At 38.1% G+C, this 12609-nt stretch overlaps 1 protein-coding gene across 1 annotated transcript in view; it reads right to left on the reverse strand.

Annotated features, from left to right (window-relative positions):
• The window catches only part of LOC144967536 (uncharacterized), a 56201-nt gene extending 48531 nt beyond the window's left edge, over window positions 1-7670 (reverse strand). The window contains exons 1-2 of the mRNA XM_078904924.1: window positions 7154-7670; window positions 1564-1865 (exon numbers count right to left, since the gene is read on the reverse strand). Coding sequence (XP_078761050.1) covers window positions 1564-1865; window positions 7154-7576 — 725 coding nt within the window. The 5' untranslated portion in view covers window positions 7577-7670. The remainder of the gene's footprint in view (window positions 1-1563; window positions 1866-7153) is intronic.
• Window positions 7671-12609: the final 4939 nt, after the last annotated feature.

A 12609-nucleotide genomic window follows, 5' to 3' on the forward strand; every position in this document is an offset into this window, starting at 1 on the left:
GGACTGAAACTCTTCGACAAACTGAAGATTCAATTATTTTTTTTAAAATAAGGGCATCATTGGTGAGGAGAGGGATAAATAGAATACATTAAAATAGTGGGTGTTATTTCTTACTGGAAGTATGACTGCCATAAGTTGATGTAGAAGGAATGCTAAATAAGCATGTCATTCATATAGTAGGCACTTAAATGAAAATTCAGTTTTCAAATGACAGTATAAAATCTGGTTTACTATGATGCAGTTTACCATCCCAATGATAAAACCGTTTGAATTTTGTCTCTAGGTTAAATAGAAGCAGAGTTATTCAATTCTTTATGCCTTAAAAACACCCAAAAAATTACTATAGGAATCAGCCTGAAATTGGGCACCAGCTGACTGAAAAAAAGAAAGGGGATTCCCCTGAAACACTGTGACGTCACGAGGCTAGGAGCCAATGACCGACGCTGACCATGGCAGTCCAAGCTGAAATGGCGTTACTTTGGTAGATTTTGCAATGAGTGTGATTTTATGGAATGCTCAAAGGGTATCCTGGAAGCAGTTTTGAAAGTTGAAACTGGTATCATTGGAAAGGAAAATGATTGAATTTTATGATTATTTATGTTTTAAGGGAATTTTTTCATGAATAATGATAAACGGCTTGATTTTCTTGCCCACTAAAATTAAGCTATCTTTCCATTAAAATATCTTCTAAATGAATTTAAGGAGGGAGACGGTAATTGTACCAAATGATAGAGTTCAATGTCCTTTATTTTGGTATTTAATTTATCCAATTCTGTAAATAAATACCAGAGATATCTCAATTTAACCAAGTCATGGTTTTAGCCTGCAGCTCACAAACAATAACTAGTGGTCACACAGGTGAATGGGAGAACTGTGACACAGATCTAGCCCTTCATTTAAGTGCCTACATATAGGTAAAGATGACTTCATCAAAGTCATATTCCTGCCTTTGGAATTTTTCTGACATAGAAAAATAATCACCATTATTATCTTTAACTTCTAGCCATGACCAATTGAATTTATTCCTCACATCTTTATCGATGCTCGACAAGTCTGAATTGCGATCCATGAACAGCTCAGCCATTGTGAGAACATTAGAATAGAATAATGTAGCAACGAGCACACTTGATTTTCAATCAGTTAATGACAGAAAGAAAAACTTAAATAAATATGACTTCTGGCCAATACACTGAATTACTTAGAAGTGAATTATCAAGAAGAAACTTCGGCAGGCGTAGCGGAAAACATAAAATGATTGTCTTGTTGTAAATACATCTTATTTATTATTACTGTTACAGCTGTCAAAAAAAGATAAGCTTATGGAGCACAAAAGAATGTGCCACGCTTTCAATGTAAATAATAGAAATCATGGCAGAGAGAGGGTTCAAAATGAACAGTTGTGTCTGAAGTTAAGAACATGAGAATATGTTGACAATACCAAAAATTACCAGATAACATTTAGATTTGCTTTTGGTTTCTATAGTTAACAGGGTTAGCCATTTAGTGGAACCAGTTTTTCACAACTCCTTCCACTTAAAAATGCATTTGATAGAAAACACTTACACTCCCATGAGGAAAACGCCCTCTGTAATTCTTCTGAGTGCTGAGTTGGCACCTGGTTTTCTGGCGAACTCAACGATTCCTTCTCCTGTTGACTTTCCTCTGTCATCTACTATGACAACACATCTTTCTAACTCTCCAAACTGAACAAAAGACTGTTCCAGAAGTTCATTTGATACATGACTGTGAAGATTCTTTACTTTCAAGGCAGCACCATGTGTGGCAAATCGAACTCTCAAGATCCTTCCTTTTCTAACCATTCCATCAAATGCTGCCTTCGCTGCTTCAGCATTGTGTCTGTAGTCCTATATTTTAAAAAAAGACATGAATCAAATAAAATGGGTATAATTTATTTATACAACAATAATGATGCGAATAATAAATGGAACATAATGTACATTAATTTCTAAATTCAATTTCCCAGTTAGGTTTTCGACTGGCAAAGGAGAAAAAAAATTAAAAATGGTGCTTTTGTATATAGTGGGTTATCCAATCAGTAGGCTCAGCTCAAAGCCGTGTTAGAACCTTGTACAATAAAAAAAAATCTAATTTTTAAAAAGTCCTCTGGATAACATCAGCTACCAAAAGGGTAACTGAAAGGAAGACTCTTCTCTTCTAGACATTTAATTCAATACCAATTTTATCAATGAAGCATAAAAAGGGACAAAGTTATCGTAAATCAAATTTCTTTGATGTACAAATGTGTTATGTAATCTGCTTTTTTTTTTAGCGAAGGATGTACAAAAATAATTAAATATCCATTAATTTTAAGCTCACTACTTTTCTGAAAGTGTCTGAGAAAAAATAAATGAGCTAACTTTAACATTCTAAAAGTTATTGACATTTGTTGAGTGCGAAAACAACAGCTTCTTGGTCAAAAAGTTTGGGAATAAATTACAAAGGAATACCTAAGGCGCATTTTTCACCCAGTTAATGTCTTTTACATAACTTTTTAACTATTTATCCCAATTCATATTCATATACGTAAATATAAGTAAAAGCTTGTTTTGCCTCCTAAAATTATACCAACCAATGGCGCTAAAATAAAACCACAATAGCAAACTTGTTCCCGAAATTTCAAACCTCAGCTACAAAGATAAACTCAGAGCATAAGACCTCCCTAGCCTCATAGAAGACTCAGAGGAGATCTAATTTAAACTTATAAATTGACCAACGGTCTCTACAAAGTAAACGTAGAAGATTACCTCACATTTAACAAGGACAAAAGAACAAGAGGCCACTGCTATAAACTTGCCAAACAAACGCTGTGATTATCCCCAGACACCTGTCTGGAGATAATGAAAATTCGTATTCCCCAGACACCTATCTGGGGATAAACAAATTTCGTTGTCCCCAGACAGATATTTTAAACTCTGTTCTTTTAAACAATTATCCACAGTCCAGAATATGGAATGTTTCCAAATGCACAAAGAAATAAGGGAAGTTAATAAAATATCTATAAAAACAAAAAATTAACCAACATTAAATCAGTTGTTACTACAGAAACACAATATGCGCCGACTTCGAAGTGGGTGTCATGGCCGATTGGTCGTCCGCCCTGAAAGTTTTACCAGAAATGACGTTGTGGGTTCGAATCCTGGTTTCGCCACTTTTTTTTTTTTTTTAAATTCCATCCCCCCCCCCCCCCCCCCCCCCCCCCTTTTTTTTTTTTTTTTTTGTGCGAGTCTATTCTTTTCTCCTTTTTGTTTGACCTTTTGTTCCGTTAAAATTGTTTTTTTTTTTTAATTATTGTTTGTTTTTTTCTCCTCTATCTGACCATTTGGTCGCTCTCTCAATATTTCTGTTTGTTTGCTTTTTAATTATTTATCCTTTTTAGACACTTTTTGTTTGCTTTTTAATTATTTATCCTTTTTAGACACTTTTTGAGATCGGAGTGGGGATGAATGACAATTTGCTAGAAACTAGAAAGGAAGAGAGAGAGAGAGAGAGAGAGAGAGAGAGAGAGAGAGAGAGAGAGAGAGAGAGAGAGAGAGAGAGAGAGAGAGAGAGAGAGAGAGAGTTTAAAAAAAAAAGAAAAAGAGGTGGGGGGAGGATGGATGGGACATTTAACCCTGCACCGTTCTGTAAAAAGAAAACGGAATGTAAAAAAAAAAATTTTTTTTAAGTGGCGGAACCAGGATTTGAACCCGCAACGTCGCTTCTGGTAAAACTTCCAGGGCAGACGACTAAACCATTCGGCCATGACACCCACTTCGAAGTCGACGCATAATAGATATTTTATTAACTTTCCTTATTTCTATGTGCATTTGGAAACATTCCATATTCTGGATAATTGTTTAAAAGAGCAGAGTTTCAAATATCTGTCTGGGAATAACGAAATTTGGTTAAACGAATTTTCATTATCCCCAGACAGGTGTCTGGGGATAATGACAGCCCCAAACAAAATTGCCCTTTAAACATCGGAAAAAATGTCTTTAGTCAGCGAATTGTTGAGACATGGAATAGCCTGCCAAGCATAAACAGCTTTAAAAGCCAAATTGACAGTTTCCTGCAGGATCTAAAAAACAGCACCGATTTCCCATTGATGAAGCCAGCCTTTCGACCTCCACAAGTTGGTGGAGACCGATCCAAAGCCAAAGACCATCATTCATCAACGGGCCAGCGGTCCTCTACGATGAACTCATACTCAACAAAATTACAATATGTATATAATATCAAAGTTAAAAGGCTTTTTTTTTTTAATGTTAAAATAACATTACAATTTATGGGAGGCCGAAAGCTCCAACTTCCCCAGAATTCTTTGTTTTTTATATAATTTATAATTAACAATTAATAGGGGGTTTGGGAGGGGGGAAACTTTTTGCTTTAGAAAAAGTCTCCCCCCCCCCCCCTCTCCCAAACTCCCTACTAGAACATTATAAAAAACAAAGAATACTGGGAATGTAGGATCTTTCGGAAGGCCTCCCCAATTACCCAAAAAATAATGATTTTAGTAGGCACTTGCAAGAATATTTCAAAATAGTGATATCGGTATTAATTTAGCGTAGAAAAATAAAGGGGAGTGAAACATTTACTAAAGTGAAAAAATTATCGCTCTATCTCAACTAGTTAAAAAGTTATGACCTTTTATGTGGTGAAAAATCTCTATAGAAGCTTAATAGGAAAATATGTGACCAAAACACAGCAACCCAATGGATAATCAAGTATAATTCAGAAACGACTTCAGATACAACTTTGAAATTTTTACATGTGGTAATTCAACATCTCTGTAATCCATTGAAAACTGAAAAATAATTATCTATTGAGAGAGAAAGGTATAGTTTAGAGCTGAAACAGCTGAAATCAAGGAAAAATAGAGCACGACATGCAAATGAATGACCTATTGGAATTTTGGAAAAGTCGACAAATATTTATTCACATGTAGATAGACCAAATACACCACTGAATCGGCGTCATTTAGTTGTTCACTGTGAACTTTTCAAAATGAAAATAGACCTCATAAAAGCAGAGATATGGACTGATAAATGTTTGAGGTGGTGTATTAGTGTTTAAAATGGTCGAAAATAGGTGATTTTAAAAACTTTCGCTCCCCCGTTCCCCTAAATTGGACAGACGTCCGTCTAAGGATGAAAAACGTCAAAATCAACAGTGAAAAATCAATCGGAAAAAAAAGGAAGAGAATTGTAAATTATAAAATGAATGCATGGACATGAAAACGCCAATTAACTGAATAATTTAAAACAAAAATAACTTCCATAAATGTAAAGTTTTGATGTGGATTGACGAAGTTATCTTTCAAACCCAGCAGACGACAGGAAGTGAATCAGTATAAGAAAATGGCAGCTTCTGTAAACAATCGAGGCCAATTACTGTTTTTTGGGGAGCTCTAACTTTTGAGTGCAAACATATTTTGCTCTGAAATTTTTAGAGAAGCTACTTTAATATGTATCTCAGAAGGACTTTTTTTTATTAAGAAGGACCATCTCTGGTTTAAAAGTTATAAGCGTTTAAACACATATACTCTCTTTACGCAAAGATTTCTCAAAATCATGACATAGAGAGGTGGGCCGGTGTTACCAATACTTAGCTTCTATACCAGGATAAATCATTCGTTTGGACCGAAAAATAAATAAAAAACTTACCGCTTACCGTCAGCAGTTTAGATTTGAAGATGCATTTGTTTTCTATCAAAAAACATTCGGTAATAGACAATCCTTGATGAATTTCAAAAGTTGTGTTGAAATTATATCCTAATTGTTTTCATGATTAATTCCTCGCGAAATCGTGTGGGTATCGTTTCTGTTATCAAGGTACCGCCTAGCCAGGCAGGGTTGCCAGATCATTTTTGAGTAAGAGACCAAACTAGCTATAGCAAGAGGCCAGATTCCTCGGCAGGAGCCCAAATACCACCAAACCCACCTTAGCCTCGCGAAAACTCTTTAGATTTGTTAAACAATTTAGATAGGATAAGGAAAATTCGTATATATAGAAGCATTAGCAAATGCAGTCTGTGGCGTTAGCACGTGTTGTATTTAGATATTTAGATTGCCAAATAAAATAAGTTTTACCGGTACCAGAGTAAAACGATATAACGGGGAAAGTCAGAGGAAGCCAAAAAGTTGGTTACAGGAGGCCAAGTGGCCAAACCAAATTTTGGGAGGCCAAATGGCTTGGGAAAAGGCCAAATTTCTCAAATTTGGCCACCAGGAGGCCAAACTAGCAACCCTGGCCCCAGGTTTTTAAAAAAGTTTATTGGGAAAAAGATACGGAACAAAGTGTCCATAGATAGGTATGCAATTTGGTGCATTAGTGCAGTAAAAAGGCCTTTTTTTCTTTTATTCAATAAACTTGACTGCTGGTGGACCTAGGCCTCTCTACAAGTCCAAGAAATAATACTCACTTTTTCTCTGCTCCAACGAAAATATCTACCCCCTACCGGTCTAATTATTTGTAGCAGACGACAAATTTCTCAAAACGGTCACGTGACACTGTAAAAACAACACAGGAAGTCCATGAAAGCTTATTTACGGCATTTCCTTTGAACCGTGTAAACAAAATTTCGTTTTCATTCAACTCAACGGGTCAGATTGGCCGGTATTTTTTAACGAACTAAAGTTCTGAAAAATCAAAATGTTTCTTAGAAAGGTGAAAGATGCTAGTTTTTGAAACAGAGGTAGGTTTTTAAAAAAAATCTTTATATTTTACGCGAATGCATGCTCAAGGCGAGTTGGACGTGCAGCGGAGGTTGGTAGGCCAAAGGCCCTCCTCTCTAGGAAGATAATAATATTAGCATCATTGTATGCAGAATTTTATGCCCTTTCCAATGATATATAAATACATGCCATTTCATTCCACTGAGAAAGAAGAATGAGCATTTTAAAATCACTCCTAAAATTTTTCCCCTCAAAAACGGAAACAGAAATCCTCGCCTGTTTTCAACTCGCGAGAGCTACTTCTTGCAAGTGCCTAATTTTAGTCATTTTCACTTTCACCTTCCAGTTCCAGTTCCAGGCCCGGCCACTGAACTTGTGCTTACTTTGAAATTCTTACAAGAAAGAATTGTGTAAATGATAAATCTTAAATATATCCATAGACATCTATCTATATACATAGATTCAAATCATGACATTACCAATCTGATGAATCCAAAGCCTCTTTGTGTGTTCACATACACCTCAGAAATTTCTCCATAGGTTTCGAACATCTTTCTGAACTCGGCCTCGGAGACGTCTGGAGTCAAATTACCGACGAATAACCTGCATCGTCCTGTAAATTTCTTCTCTCCCTGAGTAGTATCCTTGTCTTTATCACCATGAGCACTTTCAGAGTCATGTCGTTGATCATTTCTTTCATGCTTTTCTCTCAATTCTCTGTTCTGATTCTGGTTCATGTTTGTCCTGTTACTGTTGTTGGTGTTGGGGCTGGGACGTTCATTTTTAGCAAAGTTTCCCGAATGACGTTTGTCACCTGGTGTGTTGTGTCCTCTGTTGTCTTTCTTATAGGGACTGTTGTCTTGTTTTACAGGAGGATGGCTCATCCCAGCTTTGGACATCATTGATCCAAAATATGAAGAATCTTTATTCCCAATCACGCAACCAACGACTAGAAAATGGCGTCTCTTTCTTCTCCGGTTCTTTTTGTCAGATCGAGGCTCATTTCCGTATTTACGTTCACTTTCCCCTCCCCTCCCCTCCCCTTCCCTTTTATTTTTTTTTTTTTAATTTTATTTGGACTACTTCTGGAACCGCCAGATCAAACACGAAATGCCTCGCTTAATCTGTCCCTACCTACCCGAAGAACTGATCGACCTCAATCTCCAAAGACTGCACTCGTCACTGTCACGAAAGCAACCGGCAGCTGCGTCTCGATGCCTCTAACAAAATACATTACAAAAAAATAATGCTGGGTACTCATTCACACCCGAGTCGAGTTGGGAATGTGTGTTAAGTACCTTACCCGGGCCAGAGTTTTATCAGCATTTGGTTATTCAACAAGCCCAACATTGCTATGTCGGAAAATGTAATACATAACGCCTTTCAGCGCCATTATTTCTCACAGTGTCTTTTACTGCTAAAGAAAAGAACACGAAACGTCCATACCATTTGCCTGAATTGGTTGAAGCTTCTACTAATTATAATAATGTACTTTATTATTCATCCAAAAGGAAATGTTTGTACAGACGTACAAAATGCCGACAATGATACATACATAAACATAATATACGTAAATATAATGTGGTAAAGTAAAATTTAGAGCACAGCCAAAACACGTCTGCGGTCGCCGGAGACCAGCGTCCCGTTATTTCGTTGTTATCTACTTTCTCAACCTTCAAGCAGCAAAACTTGTATTATACCCGATGTATTGATTACCTATAGGCCTACTCCCCTTTCGATTGTGGAGTAACGCAAGTGGATGTTTTTTATCCCTCCAGATGTTGTTCTCTATATACACAGAAAAAAAAATAAAGAGAAAGATCAAGGATTAGGGGTAAATAAATTAAATAAACACGAACATGTCAACAGATCTACCATGCTCAATGCGCTTCACAATGTTTCATTTATTCCACCAGCAGGCCATTTATGGAACCATATCATTTCCATTGCCATTTCATCAATTATATATCGTACCAGGCGTTCTGTTTGCACTAACAGTCTTGCAATATCCGACATTGCCTATAGCCAGGTACTCATTCATACCGGAGTCGAGTGGGACAGTTTGTGTAAAGTGTCTTACCCAAAGGACACAACGTCGGGATTAAATTTTCATTTTCACGACCACGCTCGGTCATTTGGGCACAGTCAAGCTTAACATTTCTTGACTTTTGTGACACGACGAGACATCATACCGCTGAGTCACCGAGCCACACAAATGGGTAAATTAAATGAGCAAATTATCAACAAGCCGGCAGAATGCATATCTAACAATCGATGGATTGTTGTGCATTTTGTGGATCCACGGAAAGCGCTACGCGATCCATCGATCGCGCCGTCGAGAGAACGCGCCAAAAATACTAAAGCGAAGAAAACAATATTTTAAAAAGCAAAGACATTAATTGACCAAAATAAATCAATGAATAAATTAAAACATAAAAATAACATTATCGTTTTAATTGTCAGTTTCATAAATCTTGTTTTCCAACAGCGACGATACGACGTGTCTCGTGGGATGAGTAGAAAACAAATAAAGATGTGTTGAAGGATCCTGATAATGGTGTTGATGTTGATAATAATTATACCCATTCTACCTGAGTAATTGGAGGGGAACGACAGGAGGCAACAACATAAACTTACTCTGTCGGCTTCTGCCACCACCCTTGTAGGAAGAGACCAATGTCACGACAAACTCGTAAAAGTTACACGTCAGTCCTGTTGCTATTGGAAAAAAAGATTTATAAAACTGATAATTAAAGCGGTAAATTAATTTTTATGTTTTTATTTATTTTATTTTGGTCATTAATGTCTTTATTATTTTTTTTTTTTTTACACTTTAGTATTTAAGGCGCGTTCTCTCGATTGGCGCGTATCGCAAGCGCTTTTCATGGATTCACAGAATTCGAAAAACATCCATCGATTGCATTCTGCGCATCGGTGGATCGCGCAGCACTTTCTGTGAATCCACAGAATCCGAAACAATCCATCAATTGTTCGCATTTTTGCAGATTGGCAGATCGCACAGTGCTCTATATTTCTTTCTTTCTTTTTTTTTTTTTTTTTTTTTTTTTTTTTGTTTGTTTGTTTGTTTCCCCATGGAAGACGGAAACTCTCTTTGTTGGGCATTTTGTAGATCGCCTTCTATGGATCGACGCAAAGCGCTGCGTGATCTATCAATCTACATAATTCGTAACAATCGATGGATTGTTGCACATGGTATGGATCCTTGATAAATGAATTCAAGAATTCAGTAGACTTCTTCAACAATATGTCAATGAATACCAATGAACTCCTTTTCAGCGAGAGATGGTAGAGACGATTTTATAACTTGATTAGTTCAGCGAAAGTCAAGATGTGAAAAGGTTATAATTTGTCCATCTGCAGAGGTAGTGCATCCTATAAAAAGGAACTCCCCTTTAAGATCCCCAACACGCACACACACACACACACACTAACACACACACACACACACACATTATTATTATTACCATTTGTGAATACGCATTTACTGCCTAATAAGTATCTCTACATTTTTAGGGTGTAATCTCTCTCTCTCTCTCTCTCTCTCTCTCTCTCTCTCTCTCTCTCTCTCTCTCTCTCTCTCTCTCTCTCTCTCTTTCTCTCTCTCTCTCTCACACTATCTATCTATCTATCTATATATATATATATATCTCAATATACGGTCTATGTATATAATAGCATTATAAATAAGGACGGTTAGATAATAATATACGATGTAAAGAAGGGGTGAAATTTAAAAAAAAAACAACAAAAAAACCCCAAAAACAATCTATAACTACAATTGAAGAACTGCACTCTCAAAAGTAGATTTGATGCCATTACAAACTTGAACAGAAGAAAACATTGACGATAAAGGGGAAAACTACACTATCCTCTGCACATAATGGCTGTCATCAGTCACCTGAAAGTTGGGAATAGATAACGCTAAGGAATACACACACTGTACTAAAACAACTTGAGTTTGAGCTTGATCTTTTAATATAGCGCAATATCCACTAAACGTGCCCAAAGCGCTTTACAAAAGCTCCCTTACCAACAGCAACACGTAACATGTAGAACAAGACATAATGCCTGTTAGGCGATATTACAGTGTTTTATTTCCGGACAGAGACAACGCTGTTAACGGCCAGGTAATTATTTTACACCTGAGTACGTTGAGAGAATATGAGTAAAGAGCTTTTTCCAAGGACTCAACTATGCGCCAAGCGAGACTCAAACCCAAGACATTCCGATCCGAAAGCGAATGTCATAGAAAGACCACATAGCCTCACATACACTTATCGCTAACACTAACAGATCCCCCCGGAAAAGACAAAAATGCACGCACACTATTGGGAAGCTAACCGACCAATCAAACCGCGTGGAAAGCAAAACCTTATGTAAAGAACAACAAAATCCAAAACCAAAGACTACATAATAACACATTAAGGTAAAATTAATATAGTCTTTCATAGCCATTCGGCCCATGGAGCCGGAGTTTATCCCGGTTTCTATGGCGTGAAACGGACAACAGCGATTGCTTGCTATCCTTTGGATAGGACGCTAGTCTGTCGCAAAGATTGAACCACTTCATGCAACTCACTTCTTCCTTTCTTGAAGTTGTCACCGCCTTATATTGTGAGGAAATACGATGCTCTAATAACTTGTGATTCGAAATACACATCTCAACCACGGAAAATTGTGCGGCTATGTGGTCTAGTAGTATGACACTCACTTTCGGATCGGAAGGTCCTGGGTTCGAGCCTCGCTCGGGGCATAGTCGAGCCCTCGGAGAAGGCTCTTTACCCATATTCTCTCACCTACTCAAGTGTAAAACGAGCACCTGGTCGTTAACAGCGTTGTCTATGTCCGAACACAAAAATGTGATATCGCCTAACAGGCGTCATGAATGTTAAATGTTGCTGTTGTCCAGGGACCCCTTGTAAAGCGTTTTGAGCACGTTTAGTGGATATTGCGATATACAAAAGCCCAATTTAATTTAACCCTGGAAAATGACCGGCTCTCCTTCTTGGTAAAAACCATCACTGACTTGAACCGTGTAGACGAAATTAAAAAAAAAAATGCCTACCGCGTGGCATCGTGAGATAACGTCGCCTCGGCATTCCGTGACGAAATATAGAAAATCCATCAAACAAACGCACAGGAGTCACCCATGTTGTCCAAAGTGAGCAAATTGGGGGTTAATAATCTTGCCGAGGAAACAAAACAAAACAAAACAAAACAAACGAAATAAATAATTTAAAAAATTAAAAAAAAATCCCATAAGGGAAATTTGTCTCTTGGGTCTATTCCAATGGAAGACTGGAATAACCTAGGCGTCACCCGCAGTGCAGCGCCGCAATTGAGCTAGGTCGAGGTGACCTGCTCAAGGCCACACAGCGCAGCTGTGGGTGATCGAACTCGGTACCTTTTGGGTACGAAGCAAAGACCGTACCGCTGAGGCACGCTGCGTGAAGCTGGGCTCAAACCAGGTACTTTCCAACCCCCCCCCCCCCCTTTCCCATCATCTCGACAAATAGACTGTGTTCACTAGTTGGCAGCAGCTGCTTCTTATGGTTCACACTATTATGTTATGACGATCGACCCAATCAGCAAAGTCCGGTCCGCATTCGTGCACCGTCGCGAACCCGCCCGGTAGCATCGTCACAGCACACCTTTCGACTAGATGCTCTGCCGTTTCGGGTTCTTGCCCACAGCGTGGACATAAAGGACAGGAAGTTAGACCCCACTGATGTAACGCACCGGCCGTTAGGCAGCTCCTCGACCGAAGCCGATTCGCAGCTACCCAGTGTCTCCTCTTACTGGTATCAAAGCCTGGCAACTTCTCACCAAGCTTAGAGGAGTGTAGGTCCCCGCCCCCACGAGGGATTGAATTCGTCCAAACCGACTTCCATCTCGTATGTGCAGCTCTGTCCAC

This window comes from Berghia stephanieae, chromosome 3, assembly GCF_034508935.2.
Source record: "Berghia stephanieae isolate SIO BIC M18660-M18661 chromosome 3, UCSD_Bste_1.3, whole genome shotgun sequence".
Classification (NCBI taxonomy): domain Eukaryota; kingdom Metazoa; phylum Mollusca; class Gastropoda; order Nudibranchia; family Aeolidiidae; genus Berghia; species Berghia stephanieae.